At 38.3% G+C, this 21353-nt stretch overlaps 1 protein-coding gene across 8 annotated transcripts in view; it reads left to right on the plus strand.

Moving 5' to 3' along the window:
- The window catches only part of FRMPD2 (FERM and PDZ domain containing 2), a 75230-nt gene that overhangs the window by 27714 nt on the left and 26163 nt on the right, over positions 1–21353 (plus strand). For 6 of the 8 annotated variants that reach the window (XM_054071621.1, XM_054071622.1, XM_054071624.1 and 3 more), the window contains exons 15-32: positions 1506–1691; positions 2611–2767; positions 5305–5515; positions 6435–6538; positions 7555–7653; positions 8754–8861; positions 8992–9108; positions 9614–9849; positions 10404–10508; positions 11394–11487; positions 11960–12045; positions 12231–12378; positions 13432–13643; positions 14921–15019; positions 16229–16590; positions 19003–19297; positions 19980–20138; positions 20792–20966. In XM_054071621.1, the coding sequence (XP_053927596.1) occupies positions 1506–1691; positions 2611–2767; positions 5305–5515; positions 6435–6538; positions 7555–7653; positions 8754–8861; positions 8992–9108; positions 9614–9849; positions 10404–10508; positions 11394–11487; positions 11960–12045; positions 12231–12378; positions 13432–13643; positions 14921–15019; positions 16229–16590; positions 19003–19297; positions 19980–20138; positions 20792–20966 (2953 nt within the window). Of the gene's footprint in view, positions 1–1505; positions 1692–2610; positions 2768–5304; positions 5516–6434; positions 6539–7554; positions 7654–8753; positions 8862–8991; positions 9109–9613; positions 9850–10403; positions 10509–11393; positions 11488–11959; positions 12046–12230; positions 12379–13431; positions 13644–14920; positions 15020–16228; positions 16591–19002; positions 19298–19979; positions 20139–20791; positions 20967–21353 lie in introns of those variants that run through there. The other 2 variants (XM_054071623.1, XM_054071627.1) reach the window with 2 other exon arrangements.

A 21353-nucleotide genomic window follows, 5' to 3' on the forward strand; every position in this document is an offset into this window, starting at 1 on the left:
TCTAACACTGTCAGTGGAATTGAAGAAATAGATTGAAGCTTAGCCTTAATGACAGTCCCATCATGCATGGCAAATCCAATGAAGAAAAGCAGCTTTGTTAATATCTGTTTCAATGAATAAGCCTACAGAAGGAGCCAATGCATCATATAAAGTGAGAAAGATAGCCCCTTTGGCAAGAACATGCAAATTTCAAGTATGAAAGGGATTAAAAATTACAACCCAGATTCAGCTAGTGATTATAAATGTCCCAGTTTCAAGGACCTGAATGTTTGTGCTCTGGATACTTTATTAGATCTCCTCAAAGTGTTTTATTTTGGTTACTGAAAATCTCTATTCATGGTTTTAAAGTCATTTGGGGATTCTACATTAGCTTCCCAGGGAAAAAAACTACCACCACTAAAACCAGTTTTAGAATAAACTCATATTGATATGCAGGTCAAAAAAGAGAGATGAAAACCGTCCTCATATTCCATATTTCTGTAAAGAGTCTGAGTCACATTTTAACATTTTGTGGCCAAATGCAGGAGGTAAAAAGACAAGCAACAACACCCAGAATGACTAGATGAGTTCCTCAGAGTATCCTCTGCACAGTTAGATGGCAGGGGCAGAAGCTGGTCCCTCAGTCCCTTGAAGTACAATCCTATTTAACTTTTCTGTTAAGCACTGTGCAAGAAAGAAGCGACACTGAAAATCTGTTACTATAAGTTCTGGCACTGATGGGAATTCTGAGGCAGTGAATTTCCCTCAAAAGTCACTGCTTTATTTAGGTGAGATATTTTGAGGTACAATTGCATACCCTATAAATAAAGATTTTTGGCAATGGATATTTATAATGTCTGATTTTAAAAGATAATAGCCACTAAGGAATGGGCTTATGTACCTGAGTAAGTTTTTTGCAGGCTGGGAGCTGTGGTGTCACTGCAGTTAAGATTTCCAGTTGTTCATCACTGTAGGAAGGAAACCACTGAAGCCTATAACAACATCAGAGTAGCCCAGTAACCAATGCAATAGCAGTTTCACCAAGATCATCATATTTGTTGTACCTTGTAGTTTCTGGTTTTGCTCAGGGAAACAAAGACATAGAAAAGAAAATGTAAAGAAACAAGGTTTAACTGTAGTTAAGCAGCATTAATTGTCCTGCATGAATTTTCACTCAAAAATACAGAGAAGTGCCAAGTAGCAGGAATGCAGATTGCCTGAGTTCCACTGTAAGGTTTAGATTATTGTGCAGGAAACTACATAATCCTCCTACATCTTCAAATGGGTTGTGTGGGAAAGTGTTATTTCAACTTTACACATGGAAAATGAGTGCATGTAATGGCTCTAGGGCATACCAAAGTAAGGTGATGGTAGGAAAATTCAGTAAGGGTTTTCAAAAGTTTCTTGACAGAGTGAGAGAATATTCAGTAAAGACCACTAAAACAATTTCCTCTCCCATCTATCTACCTTTTCTTCTCATGCTTCTTTTTGAATAATGCATGGTAAATGCACTTTTTCTCTACAAGGTTACTCAGCAACTTCCTGAATATGGAGTGTTATTCTACCGTGTGTTCCAAGAGAAGAAAGTAGCAGGAGGGGACATCATCCTGGGAATCTGTGCCAAAGGCATCATTGTGTACGAGGTCAAAAATCACACAAGAATTGCCAGTTTAAGATTCCAGTGGCGTGAAACAGAGAGAATTTCAGCTCATGTGAGTTGGAACCAAGTGAATCTCTTCTTCACTCTGTTACTTTACTCCCCTTCTGAGAGTCACTTTGATAAATTTATTGCATTCAGTGCCAGAATTAGACTCATTCTGTACAGGCAAGTCCTTCTTGAAAACAGTCTAAAATCAGGGCTGGATCTGGATGTGGATACAAAGATATCCAATCCTTAGTGGGGTTTGGTTCTGGAGATTTTCTGCTAAGCCTGGAGTCAAATTACTAAAAAATGAATAATCTGCTGTTGACTATTACATTATGTTGACTATTACAGACATTATGCCAAACCTCTTTATGACATATTCCATATTCATTCCTCTCTTGTCTTTACTCTCTCTCTTTTCTTTTTTTTTTCCTACCTACATCAGGTCATGGGATCATGCTTTCCTCTTTCTGGATCTCATCATTGCCATCCTTATCTTAGTATAGTGATGTCTGTTAACAAACCAGTATTGGTGACAAGATTGTGACCTCTTCCAAATGGTATTCTGCCATCAGAGGATATCAATCTACCATCATAGAGTGTGTGTGTCACCCTGCATCACACATTTCCCAGCCTATTTGCTCTCTCAAAATGACCCTTCTGCCCCTTGAAGATATTTTCATTTTCAGATTAAATTAGTTTAATCATTTTAACATCTGTAGGGCCAAATTTTGCCAGTTCTATCAACCTGCTCTCAACACAGTCAAAGTTCAAAGGCTCCTGACTTTCAGCGTATGGCAGTAATGATCTTACTGAGATATCTCACTAACAACTGTTAAATTTGCAATAGGCATTTACTGCACCCATTTACTGACACCAGGCATAAATACAACTGGATAAACCAACAAGATTATACAAATGAACTTTCAAAGCCTCGATGTAGTGACTGACATATAAAGCAAGCTGTGCACTTTTTTTCCCTTTAGAGAAAAAAATTCATGATTGAAAGCAGCTTCAGTGGCAAGAAACACACCTTCATTACCGACACAGCAAAGACATGTAAATATCTGCTGGACCTCTGCTCTGCACAGCACAAATTCAATGCACAGATGAATTCTAGGCAACTTCATCAAACTTCATCAGGTGAGGTACAAATGCACTTTCATTATTCAGGCCACAGGACAAGGTTAGATTGTAGGAAAGGTGCATTCAGCGAAGCTGAGAATCAGAACCTGCTGCATCAGTTCCACTATGCTTCAGTATCTCATTTGCAGATTAGGAAATGTCTCCTGCTTCAGTGGAAGTTAGAGGTGTATAGGCCTAATTTGGCACATCTATGTGAGTGGGCATACACAGGGGGTTGAGAGGGAATCTCTGATAATGATCAAAACTACGTAGCTAGACTCAGATATTTAAAAAAAGCATGATTACACTTCCCTTCAGGAAAACTGCTAAGAATACTGAAGAAACACATCAGATTTGCCCCAAATATAACCTGAGAAAAGTCGCACACAAAGAATAACTGCAGTAGTGCCCAGATACGCTGGAGTCAGATTTAGTTAACCTGTTATAACTTGCATCAGACAGGGGTTTAACTCTGTGGGTCAGTCCCAGGACAAACCCACTAAAACAAAGGCATATCAGTTGTAACCACTCCACTATGTTGCTGTCAGCCACTCTTATCTTAGATTTTGCCATGTCTGTGGAACATATTGCTATTCCTCCTTAGATTTCAGATTTTCCGTAGTTACCAGGACAAGGTTCTGCTCAACTCAGGATGGTCACATAGCACTTCTCACCCACAGTTCCCAGCAAGGTCTGTAAAGTTGGGTGAGGATTGTCATGGGGAAACTGAGGCACATAAGAACTAACAGCCTAAGCTGACAGCTGTCATCATTCTTGACATCAGTGGAGCAACAGGAGTTTTCAGTAGCTGAGGACTCATCCATTGCCTTGACCAGGCATGGTTCATCAACAGCCACTGAGTACTTGACCCAGCAAGTTACAGCAGGAGAATCAAGTGTCATGCCTTATCTTCTGGGATACTCCTTTCACTAGTAAAACTATAAAAGTGTTGGCAAAAAAAAATTATATCATGATATATAACAAGATGATTGATATCTTGCTTCTTTCCCATTAGAATTATTTAATGAAAAGTGAAATTTTACCTGCACAAAATTGTTACCATGGAAAAAGGTGCTAGGATGACATTAGGTTCAAGGCACCTTTTGTTGCTTATGCTGCTGTAGCTTCAAATAGTGGATTTGTGATTGGTAGCATGAGTGTTAATAGCAAATCTTAAAGTTTCCTGTGTCGTATTTGCTTGTGGTAACATATCTTAATAAAATGCTACATTCCATATAGAAGAGAATAAAGAGTTTGGGAGCTAAGAAAATTATGGTCCAGGATCTGATTACAAGCACCTCTAGTCATTGAAACAAGTCAGAATTACACAAGCTGTGTGACTGCAAGTTCTGAGGTTCAGTGAGTGCTTACTGTCCCAGAAAAAAAAGGCTGTGAAGGCAACAACAGACAGTAGTTCAGAATGCTGCCTTTGCCACCACAGTGAGGCTGTAAGAGATTATAAGGCTTTTTCTGCATGAGGGGAACTCTTCCTTCTGCTACCCTGTTCAGATGTATAAGTCACTATCTCTTCAAAATTTGCTAGCAATGCCCTACTTTGAAATCACCATGGCAACTCTCAGACCATGCTAATACTGTGGACAGTTAAACCTTCTGATGCCTTAACAAATGCCGCCCATCAAAGTCACTGTAGAAAGAGGGAGCTCAGGTTTAAGGACGAACAGTGTTCTAGAAAGTTGCATTGAAGCTAATCTGAGGAAAATATGTGCAAGCTTAGCTGTCACGTACAAGCAGAGTTAAAGCCCATATTTGCCCCAGCCAGTACCAAGCAGGGTTCTTATTTTACTTTCCAATGTGTCTTCAATTGCCTGCTGTTCCTCTCTCCTTCAAATCCCCTCTCCAGCCCACCAGCTGTGAACACAAAACAAATTAACAATGCCTCCTCCAACACTATCTTATTTCAGGGAAATAAAATCTTTTGAGAGGATAGATTTGTATACAGCAGAGCACAGATGTCATTAAGCAAGTAGTAGATTTCACATAAAGGTAAAAAAATTGGATAACAAGCATTGCCACCTACTGAATATCAGTTGTGCAAATCACTCAAAGTAAACAGCCAGCTCCTTGGCCCCTCTCTGAACTTAAGAGAGCATGTGTTAAGTAGAGCTCTTGTCTTCTCAGATATACGTATGGTGGAGTGGTGGGCCCATGAAGGATGGGGAACTACCAACCTGGCTAATTCAGTCTCTGACAGACAGATATTCCTCATACACCGCACATTTACTAAATAGACTTTACAGAGATATTCAGGTTTAAATTATACAGGGTTGTAGATTTCATCTGTCTTTGTGGAAAATGAATTTCCAATATAATTCATAGAAGTTAAATCTAAATACAGCACACACTTTCTATCAAAGAAATGGTTAAGAAACCCTTTCCACTCACTCAAAGGCCTAGATATCCTCAAGGATGCCAGATCAAATATATTTGCTGGCATGTTCAAAATTTTAGACAGAAAGTACATTTGAGTTTAAAGAGATGAGATAATATCACTGGATTTATCTTTCCTTCCTCACCACCTCTCTCTTCTTATTCAGAGGACAGTAAATTTGTGGAAATAGACAAATCAAGTTCTGCGTATGCAGCTCAACGTGAACACCTCGCCCTGATTCAGAGACTGTCTCGTTCAGAGAATGTACTCTATGGAGCAAACCTGGAAAACCTTTCTGCTGGAATGATGAGCAAATCTTGTGACAACCTCAGTGTGGAAACCAACAACAGGACTAGAGACAAACGCAATCTTGACAGGTAGGTTTGCTTTTTCCTCTAAACCTGTGTAAGAATACAAGAATACTCAGTCAGACTGTATCACTGCAAACCTCTACAGTAAACAGATGTTTGGTTTGTGGGTTTTTTTTTGCGGTCTGTGTTGTGCTTACACCAAAAGACCTGAGGCTCTATGATGCCAGCAGTAGTGCAAACACAGGCAGGAAGCCAACAGTCTATCAGATGAGAACTTGAAAACTAGTGACACTTAAATTTGTACCAGGCTCAGGAATTAACCACTTATTGGGTTATGAAGAAGGATAAAAATAAGTGAGATTAAACATAAAATCTTTAATATCTGTGTATCTTCTCTGGAAATGGCAGTATGTGAACTGAGTGCACAGTGGAAGCTGGTTTTGAGCAGGTCTTACCTAACTGATTCCTCCATATCTAAATCGTAGAGAACTGTGAGAACTTCTCCTTTTTCATTTACATTAGTACATTTACTAGTGTAGGCAGCTACTATAGATGCACACAGTCTCAAGCCCTGTGGTGAATTCTAATGCCCTTTAGAATGCTGAGAGTTAGAATAGAGCAAAGAAGAACATGAAATACCAGAAATGTGGTTTTGCCTAAATGGACATAAGGGCTAAGTGAATAATGCTGAGGCTATGCTGTGTTTTCCTGATGTCTGCACTCAGGTCAAAGAAAAACACAGGATGAAAGGAGTCCATGATGTTAGTGCAGTAATGGCAGCTGTTATTTGGAAGCAAATGCTGGCTATCCAAAAAGGATAAACTACCTCTCCTCTACAAAGAAATGGGGCCTAGAGTTCAGAATACTTGTTGAAAGGCTACAAAAGTATATTCCCAATGTGGCTCTGAAAGATTCAGCTCAATGAAGAGTGCTAAATACTGTGCTGGTTTGTTATATAATGCATTCTTCATTTCCTGCCATGCAGATCCACAGCAGGGCTATCCCAGTCAGAAATGCACATCAATTTGAATGGAAAGCAAAGGAGTTATGACTACCTCTCTATTCATTCAACTCAGAACACAAATAGTGGTGAGTATAATAATCACAAAAAGACACAGTACCCTTCCATATTTATTGTTTCAATAGCAGGAGACCAAAATACATTCTACTTACAGATTAAAGAATATCTTTTTGCACTTCTAGCCCTGGGAATTAATCCAGAGTTTAGCAAGACAAGCTTATTTTTTACTTTCACTCTTGCTTTCCAACAAGATCAGTGATAAGGGACTTCATGATAAAATTATTCTATCAATGGTGCCTAATGCTTTTCAGAGATGTAGCTCAGTACACCCAGAGCTTTTACATGGGGCAATATCCACATGCTCAGAGATCATAATTTCTTTTGCAATTAAAATCTACAACCCAAGAAATTATGCATGAGAGAATATAGGCTCCAGGTCCCTCCTCTGTTCCTGGATTTGCATAACACTAACTAGAATAAGAACCGGACACCTAATTTTCTAGTAGAAGCCATGTTACATGCTCACTATGAGCAAATATGTGGAATACAAAGCCATGATTATTTGCTGAGTCATTTTTTAAATTAGAACTATACTTTCAACACTGTGGCAATTGCTCCATGTTAACATAGAGTTAACACTACAAAAGTCACCATCACAATCAGTACTGATTGGATTGCATCTACAGAACCAAAGGGGCCACAGTGCTGAAGGTTAGAGTTTCCAGAGAAACCCATAGGAAATCTTGTGTCCAAATCACCCTATGTTCCATGGGCACTACATGCCCAACTCTTTAGATAACCTAATCTTAATAAAAATGTTGCAAATAAATGTGTACTCTCCCAGAATGGAGCATTATAGGAAGAGCTTACATAGCTACTGTACATATGCTTTTCTGAATAATGTAAATTTCCAACCACTTGTTTAAGTTTCTTTCCTGAATCCCATTAATTCAGAAGTAATGGTAATGTTAAAAACAAGGACAAACTATATTTCTAATTTTTGAAGACCCAGTTTTGCGTACTGTATGAATCTACTGTCTCCCTGCATTAATCTGCATTTATTCTAGCTGTTTTGTTTCTGCAGCACCTGGATCACCAGCCATACAAAAGGAAGTTTTGCTAAGTGGTCTAGAAAGAGAAATCATTTGTGTCTGCCTAAAACGTGACCCTAAGAATGGATTTGGTAAGTAAGGAACTTGTTATGTTTGTCACCGGGATTGTAGTTATCCTGGTGATAACATCGACACTTGCTGACTCAACATGGACAAGACCATAACCTTCTCCACCTCATTTATTCTTTTTATAGGATAATACTACCAGTCTTTGTGAAGGACTTAAAATTTCCAAGACTGGAAAGGGCTAAGAACATAAATCAAGACCACAGTTTTTTGTCAGGGGATTCACAAAGGCCACAGAGGTCAAGGGGACGAAGCGCTAAGAGTAGCATGAAAGGAACAGGGGTCTAATTTTGTAACTGGAATACATGTGCAGAGATTTTATTTATCTTAGACCTACACAGTTGGAGATATGTTCTGCAGACCTTTCAGGTGTTGCCGGAGCTGGGGCATAATGTTTATACAAGCTTAATATGAATGTTTCCCACTTTTGGATTCTTATTTGGATAATATTTTTATTATATAATACACTAAAACAATGTATACCGTTCTTGTGGATGCATTCAGAGGACCATCAGGTTTCAGAGCTGATTTTTAAATGGTGCAGGTTTGTGTGGATTATCCTATTTGAAAACCCAACTATTCTACCCGTGAGAAAAACATTCTGCAATAGGCAGAAAATTCTGAGCTAGGACAGTGAAACTAACTACTCAACAATAGATTTAATTTTCTTAGATATCTCTTACATATCCATTAGTTTACATGACCTACCTGGCGCCCTAGACTGCATGTTGTAAAACAATGTTCTAATTTATCTAATGAGCTTTTATACCATTTTCCAGCTGCAGGTGTAAAACACTGAAGTCCACATTGTTTATGACTCCTGTAAGAAAGTAATTGGAATCTTTTAAAGTTCCAAGCCAAGGAATTACTCTTATTGAGAAATTGTATTTAAATAGCCACCAAAGACACCATCACACTTTAATTATAACTGGAGTTTAAAGACCTCCCAAATCAAGACCTTGATGACATGTAAATCAGAGCTCCCCATTCTCCAGACCAAGTACAAAACATATGCCATTGGTGTAAGAGCCTTTTGTGCTCCTAAGGTTCATCTTTTCTGATATTGCTAGTGTTTCTGCATTCTCATGCTATCTCATTTTTGCAGGTTTTGTAATTATTGGAGGAGAAAATGTAGGAAAATTAGACCTCGGTATCTTTATCGCTTCAATTATCCCTGGGGGACCTGCAGACAGAGCTGGAAATATCAAACCAGGTCATTGTTCTTAGTTTTTAATTAGAATTATAATACTTGCATGGTTTAAAGTTAGCTACTTTAGATTTATTTCTCTATTTAGATGTGCTTTGTCTTGGTTTTATCTCTTTTTTTTTTTTTTTCTCCCAAGGAGGACGACTCATCTCTGTGAATAATATTAGTCTTGAGGGCGTTTCATTTAATACTGCAGTTAAAATCATACAGAATTCTCCTGATGAAGTGGATCTCATCATCTCTCAACCCAAAGGTATAAAGACAAATGCCTTGGCTGGTTACGGAATGCTAACAGTTAACTCAGGACACTAGTATTTGTTAGGCGATGGGATGCAATAGTACTTTCTCGCGACTCAGTGCCAGTTGCAACAATCATAGGCTAGCAGCAAAGACAGTCAGCTTCCAGCAGGTATCATGCAAATCTCTGTTCTACAGTCAGTGTGTGAAAAATCTATTATGGGCTGCATTGCCAAATACTAAAGGAATGTTGGCATTTCTTTTTCTGATACACTTAGTCCTACAGTCCAGCTCTTAATCAGCATAATCATCATAGTCCTCTGTAGTGATGAAGCAAATGCATTTCTCCACATTTATTGTAAAACAGAATGCTACTATAATGAGTGACTCATTTTGTAGATCCAATTTCACAGCCAGTTAATGTAGGAGGTTACTCTGTCCTTCTCTGCTGAGGTATAATAATATTTGCCTTCAGATTTACGTACTATTCAGCAATGTTTTATTTTGGTATGGCTTTATAGATATGTATGAAGAAGGATTAATTGAAGAAAAGAATCTATCAAGAGGAAACAGCACTAGTGGATCTGAAGTCTCTTGTGTAGACAATGGGAGAAAAAAGATTCAAGACTGTCATACAGCTCTCTCCAAAGTACAGGACAGGAACACAGATGAACTTGAGAAGGCTCTTTCCTGGAGTTTAGCACCAAAATTGGGCCCCAAGACTCCAGCAACTTCAGCTGATAGCCAGGATATGGAGGTAACTGAGATTTTGATGCTGTTCAGTAACATAATGCTCAGCATATATCTAAACATGCCAAGTATATTAAGAACGGAAAGTAAATGGAGAAATAAAAAAAAAAAAAAAGAGGAAAGGAGAAGGAAAACCTTGGAATACATTGCTTGTGAAATTACACTGAAAATGTCAAAATGATAGACATGTTGAGAATGTATGAGAAAATGGGGAAACTGTTCCACAAAATATTATTAAAAATTCTCCTTCCTTTTCCACAGGAGGTATAAAATTATTTCTTTACAATTTCTAAAGTTTTCAACCAGACATAAAACAGCAACATTTTGTGTCTACAGTCAGTATATGCATGTTGCAACAGATCATATTTTGAATAACATCAGTGAGAGCTTGAAATAATGTCAAAGATATAAATGGTACCACTCTGAGCTTATAGTAAGGATAAGCTTATAGTATAGGATCCAACCCTTTACATCTTCTGGAAATTCTCTCTTCCACTTTTTACTTCTCCCCCTTTTTCTTGAGATGCTGTATTCTCATTAATGTTTATATTTTTGAGACAGGAAGCTGATTCTTCACACTTATCATCTCCATCTGAAACCAACTCAAAGGAAATCTATGCTGTGGAACTTGTTAAAGAAGATGGGACTTTTGGAATCAGTGTGACTGCAAGTGTTATTATTAAACTTTCAATGTGTCTGTCAAACTGTTACATGACAAAGAAACACATAGGAAAGTGTATATATTTGGAATAAAACATGTTAGAATGGCACATTTCAAACCTAAGTATCTGACTGATTGGCAGAGAGAGGATGAAGTACTGGCTCTGCTCATTACGCAATTCTTGCCCACGTGATCTGTGAAAGAACTGTGCCAGTATAAAGCGTGTGGCACACAGTTCTGCATATACTTAGAGGACCAGAGAAGACTGCAGTGAAAACTATGTGCCGCATTTGAATTCCTTGTCTTGCCTATCAGAATTGAATTTATCCCTCCAGGCTGAGGTGTCTTAACAGTCCTTAGTGTAATGTAGTGGGAAGCAACAGCCATTTCATTGCCTTCAAAAGAAATTGAGGGCTGCTTTTTCATCTGATTTTGGCCAGGGGATGTAGACAGAACATGATTCTTATATAGGCTCTGAAGTGACTGCACAAGTTCAGGTCCATGCTAGATATATATCGTCTGAATGGTTAATAATTGCTGAATGCATACTGTACAGTTTGGAAGCTGGGCTAAAGACTGACTGAAAGATGCAACCCCATCATTACATTAGCATAGTGAAAAAAAATCCATGAATATTTAGTAAGTGTTTTTTATATAGCCATGTAGAAATATATTGTGTTTTCCTGAGAAAATAGACCAAGATTACACCCTAGGGAAGTATATTACAACAAGATGGGACTTCAGAGTAATACCCTCTTTCTTCCCCCCCTTCCTATTTTTAAAAAAAAAATAATTCCTGAAGCAATTGTTTTGTAATGCATATTTAAGTTTTGTATCACATGAAGAACATGTGAAGTCTCCACTCTAACATGTGGGCATATATTTTGCAGGGTGGAATTAATACTAGTGTGCGTTACGGTGGGATATATGTGAAGTCAATCATTCCCAGGGGACCAGCAGATAAGGATGGACAAATAAAGATAGGTAATGTGTCTGCCAATAAAACTCTGGGCTTCAGAACTCAATGGTAGCAGGGACAATGAAAAATATTTGGGATTGGAGGTCATGCAGCTGTGAAACACAATATGCAGCCCAACATTCCTCAGCTTCTCTCTGTACTACATGTAGATACTCCACTGAAAAAAACAGGAGCCTCATACCAGTGTTGTACAGTTATTCTCTATAGCTGCGCATCAGCTTAGTAACCCTCAGACATCTACTTTGAGCATTGCTGTGATAATCAGATATCACTGCATTTACTTACAGAACACCCTGGTATGTTTGAAATGCTAATTAAAAAACACTGTAGAATAAGCAATATTGATTTTGTACAAAATAACACGCTTGGACAAACACGAGCATGAAGATCTATTGCAACATGGGTAGCCTCAAGGTTTACACCTTTGAACTTGAATGTCAAAGCAAATTGACCCTTTTTTGTTTCCTTTTGCCTCAGGTGATCGTCTGCTGGAAGTAGATGGCATCAGCCTCTGTGGCATCACGCACAAACAGGCTGTGGAACACCTTAAGAAATCTGGCCAGGTTTGGACAACAGCAGAGCTAAGTAAAATACCCAGTAGAATAAATTGCATTCAGCGTGAAGCACAGTAGCAAAGCTGGGCCAAAAGAAACTTCCCCATCCAATCCCATTTTCCTACAAAGGAAGTAAAAAAGACCTAAGGCTCACTGTCTACTGTGTAACTGGAAACTGTTCATCATTGTTTTAGATTGCCAAGCTTGTTCTAGAAAGGGGAAACTACCAACTGACAGAGCCAAGCCTGACTGCTAATGACAGAAGGGATGACCAATGTGCAGTTGTTTCTGTGGCAACATCCTTCACAGATGGTACCAAGGACTACTGCTTTTTGACAGATGGTGAGCAATAAAAAAAATTGAATTCAGGGTGACTTCTTACAACGTGCAAGACAGGAATGAATGAAAATAATTCTATGAAATTTCTGTGAGTTGGAAGGAAAACTGCATACTGAATAAAAATATAATTTGCAATATTAATGGCATTATCAAAAATAATTTCTCAAAAAAATATTTCTGTTGTACTTAAGACTTAAAGTCACTAGATACAGCCAAAGTTATCCTAGGCTTACTGTATCTCTCAGCCTTGATGAGATAGGGCTGGCAGGGGAGATCCCTTTCCGTACTCTGCAGCACTCTTGGGCAGGCAGCAGCTGCGTTGATGTCAGTCTGTTACCCAAAGCGAGCACCACCAGCACAACTGCTGATGCTGTGTCAGCAATGAAGCTAGGCTGAACTGCCACCCCAGGGCCAGGACTGGAGACTGCCATCACTCCATTTCTTAAGAGCAGGATATTCAGAGATGGTCTTCACCAAATCTAGCCAATAAATAAACACTGTACTTTTTACTGTAAGGCTGCCTCATAAAAACTAAATCTGAACCATACTTTCCCAAGGGGCATCGTTCCTAGCAGAATGAGGTTCAGCTGCAAGCATGGTATTTGGGAAAGGGCTAGTCTCTTGTTCTTGTCTGAAAGAGTAGTAGCTCTGAGTGTAGGTTAGGCTGGCTAGTGCAGGATGCAGACTAACATGAGGCAGCTACAGAATAGTAAGATCTACCAATGCTCACAGAAGAATGTCAGAAAAGTATAGCATTTGAACTTTTTTACGTTGGTACGAAAAGCTTCTTCCTTTACGAGCTTGTACCAGATGGCATAAAGTCTGTGAATACAAAGTGGAATAAAATCTGCCCATAATCTCCCCATTATGCCTGTGCTATTTCAAGGGCTCACATAAGTTAAAGGAACACCAGACTCTGCTTTTGTCCTTAGGATCAGTAGATCTACCTCTACAGGACACAGGGAAAAGGTCTGCTGAGGGTATAATTTACATCAGCTCTTTAGGGGATACATATGCCATGGCTTTCACTCTTTTTACAATCCTTGTTTTGAACAGATACGTTTGAAGTCAAATTGACAAAGAATTCTGGAGGCCTCGGCTTTAGCGTTCTGCAAATGGAAGGGGATGCTTGTGAGCACCTTGGAGGAGCTATTGTCAGGATCAAAAGACTGTTCCCAGGGCAGCCAGCGGACGAGAATGGCAAAATTGAAGTCGGAGACATCATTTTAGCTGTGAATGGGAAACCACTTCAAGGACTCTTGTATCAGGTACCAGGCAGTACTATAACTGGGCCTCCTTATGGGTAACATGTAATAGAGACAATAGGATGAAGCTGCATGTAAACTTAATTATCACTAGAGGGGGTCGGAATTTGCACATAATTAATCTGATTTCTAGGTAGGATTCTTCTCTAGAATTCTTGTGGAGAATTTCCTTCCAACAGAATTCTTAGAGAGAATATATTCCACTACTGATACACTGTCTGTTGTTAGATGCCCACCAGGTGTTAATTAGTTGGAATCTTTGTTGCTGTTGTGCATAATTGGAACATTTTTTCCCTGTGGTCATTTGTGCTTTATAATGGCATGCTAAACACCATGCCCCAGATTCAAATCTCTACTTAGGCAGAGTAAAGCCAGCATAACTTTTTCACCTGGAAGGAGAAATTCTAATCTTAGAAGAAGAAATTAAATGGTACAGAAAAGACCTCATGTGGATTTATGTTTTTCATCATAGTCTTTTCAACTTATGAAAATCACTGGATTTTGTATATGAATATGAACTGAATAGATAATATTGGTAACAAACAAAATGATGAAATCATGTCATTTTTCCACTGACAGGTTATTTATATCATTAAATAGGTAGGGCAAAAGACAATGTGCTATAAATCCTAGATACCCAGGGATGTGTTGTAACTCTACTCCAGTCTTTTTTTTTCCTTGACCTGGAATCTGTCCTTTTCCAGCACTCTTGCTTTCTGACATACAGTCTTTTTAATTAGTTTGTGCAGAGAGGCAGACAGGGTGTCTTGGCATACAGCTTTACTTCCCTCTGCTCCCCCAAATTAAGTATTTCATCATCCCCTACAGCTGAAAGCTGAATGCTACTGAACAGATGTTATGTCAACGAGTGGCTTTGTAAGAGTCTCACTTTGGTTATGTCAATATGGCAAATTGTGGAGCTACGCTGATACAATTGAGAGAAGACGTGTCCCTGCCACGTGCAGTTTGAAAGCATTTGTCCAAAAATCCCGTTTTCTTAAAAAAAGTAAAAAGAATTAATTTAAACGCATGTGCCTGTTGGTAGAAGAAGAGTTCGCAAAGGGAACTGACTTGACTTTAGATACACATTCACATAAAAACACGGTCCACTTCTATGACAATCATACAGTAGGGAATTTTGGCCCTCAGATGCTGCTGAGAAGCACAAATACTAAGAATCTGGCATTCACAATAAAAATTGTCTCCATCTCATTTCGTAAAATGACATGTATTATAGGCTGTGTTCCATAAGAAATCTAATATTCCTTCTTCCTTCTTAGGATGTCCTGCACTTATTGAGAGGAGCTCCTCCAGAAGTCACATTACTACTCTGCAGACCACCAAAAGGTGTTCTTCCGGAAATAGAACAGAGTGCCCTGGTAAGACAAAGCTGTCAATAAATTTCCTTCTTTAAATCTGGAAAAAACACGACTACATTTTCTATCCAGTCCTGAACAGGGAAACCTTCGCTTTTCCCCCGAGGCCCTGTATTCGATTTCGTTCCTTTGCTGGCTTCAATTCAGCTTCTACAGCTCAACTGATTGTTGCTTAGCAATCAGAATAATTGAAATCTATGAGATGTGAAACATGTTTATACCAGCCCAACAACTTCTGCATTGCACTACTGTCACTGGAGTGAAACACCACATACCCCAAGCAGATCTTCTAATGATGCTTCTAAAAATGTTTTACCAGATCCTCAGACAGAAACCGCAGAAATTCTCCAGTGCAGTCTTTATAATTTGTGGGCTTCAGTTAGCTATGTTACACCCAAAAGCAGAAGGAAAATAAAGAACTTTTCCTATTCAGAATACCTCTTAATAAACTAAGTAATCGTTTCAACTTATTCTGTTTTTTCAACTTAATCTGGTTATTCAGATTCTTACTGATAGTTAGCAGAAACTGCAGGGGTGAAGGGAGAGAAAGAAAAAAAAATGAACTGTAGAAACCATAGAGACTAAAACAGTTACATTAGGTATTCTAGCATTATTATTCCTGCTTATTGAGCATAACTCATGGGTACATACATGAGTACTGTTATAATGAGCACGCATTTGCATTACTCCAACTCCATGCAGAATGGCCTGCTCAGGGTTCCTGTCCCACTACAATTTGTAATTGCTGTCCATAAGCAGACAGAAATGACTTTCAGATCCATCCCCTGATAACAAACTGCTTCTTGCTGCTCTCCTGCAACATGCCCTTAGCTGATTTCTGTTGTCAGTCACACAGAAGTTAAATCTGGAAACCACTTCTACACAACAAAGAGAATGTAGACACAGAGTTGAGGCATGATATGATGAGAAATAAAAATGGGCCACCTCTAGCAAATAATTCATTGGGATAAGTGAACTTGTGTAGTAGTTCCATGGCTGGAACTCCTGAAGAATGCAGAAGATGAGCATAAAGACAAAGTATTTAATTGGTGAGAGTACTTCCCTCTATTTTTACCCTCCCTTCCAGCTACCATTTGATATTTTCACTTTTGGATGCTTATTGATATTTCATCTACAAATTATTTTGGTTTTAAAGGAAAGAAAATGGGAGATAAAAGAGGAGTTACACTAACCTTTCTGTTATTTTGATAGACCTCATCATCTCCAGTTAAGGAATTTGGGGCAGAAATGCCAGGGAATACAGAGGTACGAAATACTATGGATCAATCTACCAGCAATGGAGGTAGCACCTCTCCAGACCTTGAAGACTACCTGGATTCTCCAGTAGCAGCAGATTTTAGTGAGCCTCCTGAAGATGACAGCTCAACATACGAAGAGCAGGAAGCTGAGTTTCAAGAGAAGCCCATGCATAAACTTATGGCTCCCAGGGAAAGTATCTATAAGCGTCTTTGGAAGTTTCATCAAGAAGCCACCGGTTCTGAAGCCTTCTATTCCCTAGAGGAAGAAGTGAAGCAGAACTGCTACTCACCACGTGAATTTGGATGGCCCAAAAGGTAGGGAATACTGAAATTTGCTTTGCAACCTCTCCTTCAGCTATTAGAATTCTGAAAGTTAATTACTTAGGTTTAAGTACTAGGCTATCTGCTTCTAACCACTGCTTTTTACTGAAGATTCTGTTTTACCATCTTACTCTATTCCAATTTGCTGTCTCTACTTACTTTGAACTTGTGACAATTTTGCTTAAGTCTGCATTGCAAGACAGTTGTATGAGTGCTGCAATACTGTAAAAATATATGCTGTTCAGCTGGCACTGACTGCAGTTTCAAATCAATGGACTCTTGTTTACTTAAATAGGAACCAAAGACTTTATTTATTATATGATCTTTTAATTTCAGTTTTGTCAGAGTCAATCTAAGTAGGCATCAACAATCTCTGTCTTATTGTATGATCTTTCCATTTCAATTTTTTTGAAAAGAGAAATTTAAGAGAAAATTAAAAAAACTTTTTTTCTGTTTTGGCCAATAGAAGCCCTGAGCCAGAGAAGTCATACAAAAATACAGTGCAAATGGACTCAGTGTCCTTTTACACTCTTTTGGATATACCAGATACCAGCACAAAGACAATCCATTCCATTTTAATCATCAGTGCAAAAGAATATAAATTATCAGAACAGAAAGGATTGGTGCAAAGACAAGTTAAAGGTCCCCTAGAGACCTTTAACTTGCAGCTTTAGTAATTTTATATAGAAACTCATTTCTATTTTACCACACAGTCACTTGAAATCCTTTTGTTACTCTTGATGTTCTTCGAGCACAGAACCAGTCAGAGTTTCCAGTCTCTGGGGGGTCACAGCACTACCTGACTGCAAGTTAAGTGGGACCTTAATGGTAATTCATACTTCTAGCTCCTGTCTTGAGAGGAGACCCTTCACTCACATGCATTAGAGAAGCTCCTGCTTACATATGTACTTCTCTACTGTTGAGAATAAAACCAGCAGAAATATGTCTGTAGCAAACATTTTTGAAGAGATACAGCTTCAACAAAACTAAGTCTCTTGTGGGAATGAATTCCAAGGCCACCACCTTCATTGTGAAGAATTTCTTCCTAATGTCTAACCTGAATCTTCCCCTCTCCAATTTATAGCCATTTCCCCTAGTCCTATCATTACATGCCTTTGTTTCACATGGCAATTCCTTTAACTCTTATTCTCATTGCCTCCAACAAGAATCTTTGAAACAGCTGATTTGAAAAAGTTAACCAATAGTTTTCCCCTCTGAAGTGCAGGTGTAAGAGACTCCAAAAGAAAGATGAGGATGTCAGTGGAGCTTGTGCATGTGCCTGCAGAACCAAGACTCATGGTATTTCCCCTGAAGATGTAGACATGAGCTAGAAGCTGTGCTATGATTAAGTTGCTCAGCACCTTGAGCTCGTGTAGCTCTGCCAAACACCTTTCCAACCCTTTGAAGGCCACTCAGCACTCCACTGGCACGAGACAGCTTCTATGACACTTGCATTGACCAACATCCACTGGAGCAGTTCTATCAGAGAAAGAAAGATTCTATGCAACTGTTATATATGCTATGTATATCTATATTTGCTATGTGAAACATTAATAACAGCTATTCCATTGCAAGTGCTTTTAAGTTGAATGAGGTTCAGCAACAGTTCAATGAAGACTGAGATGTATAAAACAGATACTTTAAAAAAATATATTTCAAGCATTGCTATCAACTTTAATGGTAAATAGACATTGCTATAGTAGTCTATTAAAGGTCATTAATGACAACAGCCAAAACAGTATTAAACAGAAAACATAAAATTACATTCTGGGCTTGAGCACTAAAAGTGCTGTATACTGTCTCTCCAACATAGTGGAATAAAAATCAATAATAATTTTCATTCAAGTAATTGGATAAATTCATCAAGTTCCATAAGACAACTCTTATGCTTTAATGCAAGGATAAAAATAAAAGCAGGCTTACAAAGAAAAATGAGGACTTTATTTTTTTTATAGGGAGACAAAAAATTTATATTTTGTGTTTCTGGTCTGTGCTCTAGTTACCAAGGAAAGATGTGTAGGAACTAGGAACATGAGTGGCATTCCTTTATCAAGAAAACAGCAAACACGAAAATTGTAGAAGTATTATAATGCTCATACCACTTACCAGATACATTAATTAAGTTTCTTATAGCAGCTGAAATTCTTAAAAAAAGAAAGTGCAACATTTGCAAAGGCTGTCTTCAAATTTTGAAGGCTTTCTAATCTTTTAACCAGCCTTACAAAATATTTATTATCTATTTACTTTTACAGTGACACTGGAGAACCCAGACAACAATTTAATACCATGACTAGTACTTCAGCTAAAATTAAAATAAGGTCATGTATAAGCAGTAGACTTTTCAGTGGCCATCTAAATAAATGATATGGAGCAAAACTCCAGCACTGCGATCTTTTTATTTTCCAGCCACATATTTAATAAGAGTGATGATGACCTATCGAACACAAAATGTATGCCTGAAACTCTCTCTCTAACTCCTATTGATGAAGAGTATCTCACTATCAGCTCAACGTCTGTGACCTCACTTTCCCGGGGAGGAAGCTCCGAGACACTCTCCAGAGCCATGGTGACACCACAACCACGTGTTTGTGGTCCTTTCTCATCATCCCTGCCTCCTAGAGAGACACATGACAGTGACAATGAATGGGAAGACTTGGAGGAACCAGAGGAAGAGAAGGAAGAAAAGGAAGATTGCATTAGGGTATGTGATAAGCATCAGATTATTGACAGGTAGAATAAGAAGAGGGAAAAGAAACATCTTTAAGAATGCAATTCTTACATTCTTAAACATTAATTTGAACTCATTATCTATGCTATTGTCTCTTTTTTTTTTTTTTTTTTTTTTAATTTTTCTGGATCTCCAGGATCTTCAGGTTAACCAGACCTTCTGCTATGTCCAGCTCTCTATAATTCTTTACCATTTGCTTTACGGCCATCTCCTTGCTTTTGCCATCTTACTATTTCTTCAACTTTCCAGCATTCCTCAGTATTATTCCCAGTGTACAAATGCCTAAAAGCCCTCTAACAGCTACTAAAATTAATTGGAGTCAGCTACTTGTGTTTTTTCTGTCACATTTTTAACCCATGCGGAAAATCACTTTGTTACAGTGATATTACTGTAATGTCCTGATAAGAAAGTCTGATCCTTGTGCTAATTAGTGTTCAAAATATATAGTTAAGTCCTGCCAAATGCTGAACATCTCACATTCTTGATGACACTAATGAGCTCTGAACTCCTACTAATTTGAGAACATGGAGTTTAAGCATGGAGTTCCTTCAGTGGGACAGCAACAGCAAAAAACTCTGCACCCTACTATTGTAACGCTTGTCAGGTCAGAGTACTCCAAGCCTACCTCAAACATATCTTGTGCTTATTTTAATAGGAAATGGAGATTTTTGTGGCTTTAACAAAGTCACAGAACAATGGTTATGGATTCTCTGTAGTTCTCAACAAAGCTGACAACTGCCTGTATGTTGATGAAATCCTCCATGATCCTGCCCTGTCTGATGGAAGACTAAGAAGAGGAGACAGAATCATTATGGTACAGTAATTCTTTAAGTTTATACAGAGGAGAAAATATTTGCAGGCCAATGTCATTTAGCTTCAGTATTCTTCCTTTCATAGGGTCCACTTTATCACATATTTAGGAATGCAAGTGCAAATTAATCATGTAAGTGTAATTCTGCTGACTTCAGTAGGACAAATTTCAGACTGAATTGATTGTACGACCAGGCAAATAATATGAATCTTTTAGCAGCACTGAAAGACAACTGAGACATTAAATGCCTTCTCAACTAAATGACAAACTGAATTAATCTAATAAGATAGGTGACATACAAAGGATGCAGGAGTTATGACTTTTGTAAGGTATGAATAAAGCCCACTTTCAGCCTAGTTCATCTTCAGTTTGTTACATTAGATTGTCTTCCTTGGTTTTAGCTACAAGACTGACTTTCAAGGAAAAAAAAAAAAAAGCTTTTTTTTATAAAAGCTCCGCATTCAGAAAAATAAAAGTTAAAAGAATAAATCTTTCTGCCATGTTAACTGTTGCATTCACTGACATTAAATACCACAGCAAAGCAGTAAGTTGAAAGTGAAAAGTAATTTAAACTCATATGCAATATTCAGAGTGCAGGGAGAAGTCTATTATGATCAATGAGCTCTATAACATCATTTTATCGGTTTGTCATTCAGGTGAATGGAATTGATGTCACATCTTTACCATGCAATGAAGCCCTGACTTTACTTCAAAGCTCTCCTCCTGATCTGCACCTTGTGGTTGGTCGTGCTGACAGTGATCCCTGTCCCTCTATTAGGCCAGATGAGATCCCTGAAATTACTCTCACAAAAGGTGCCAATGGACAGCTAGGTGTGTAGCAAATATTATGCTTGCTATTATGGAGAGGGATTACAGCAATTTTAAGATAATCATAAGCAACTGTGGTCTTGGATCAGTATGATTCTGGATGAACTTGATACCTCTTACGCTCTTCTCCATCACCCATTAGCAAGGAATGGAGAGGCTTATTTTGGGCCAGGCTTTAAAGGGAAGACTAATATCTGTTATTAGACAAATGAAGATATTTGGAAAAAATGATCTTTGTATTATCACCCTATCAGCTGAAGTTTCTGGCAGATCTCCAGTCTCATATTTCTGTGTTACTGATACATAAAAGTTATTGGTAGTTAAATAATAATGTCTACTGCCTGCTGAGAAACAAAGATCTACTTGGTGGGGGGGAAAAAAGGCAAAGTT

This window comes from Cuculus canorus, chromosome 7, assembly GCF_017976375.1.
Source record: "Cuculus canorus isolate bCucCan1 chromosome 7, bCucCan1.pri, whole genome shotgun sequence".
NCBI lineage: Eukaryota > Metazoa > Chordata > Aves > Cuculiformes > Cuculidae > Cuculus > Cuculus canorus.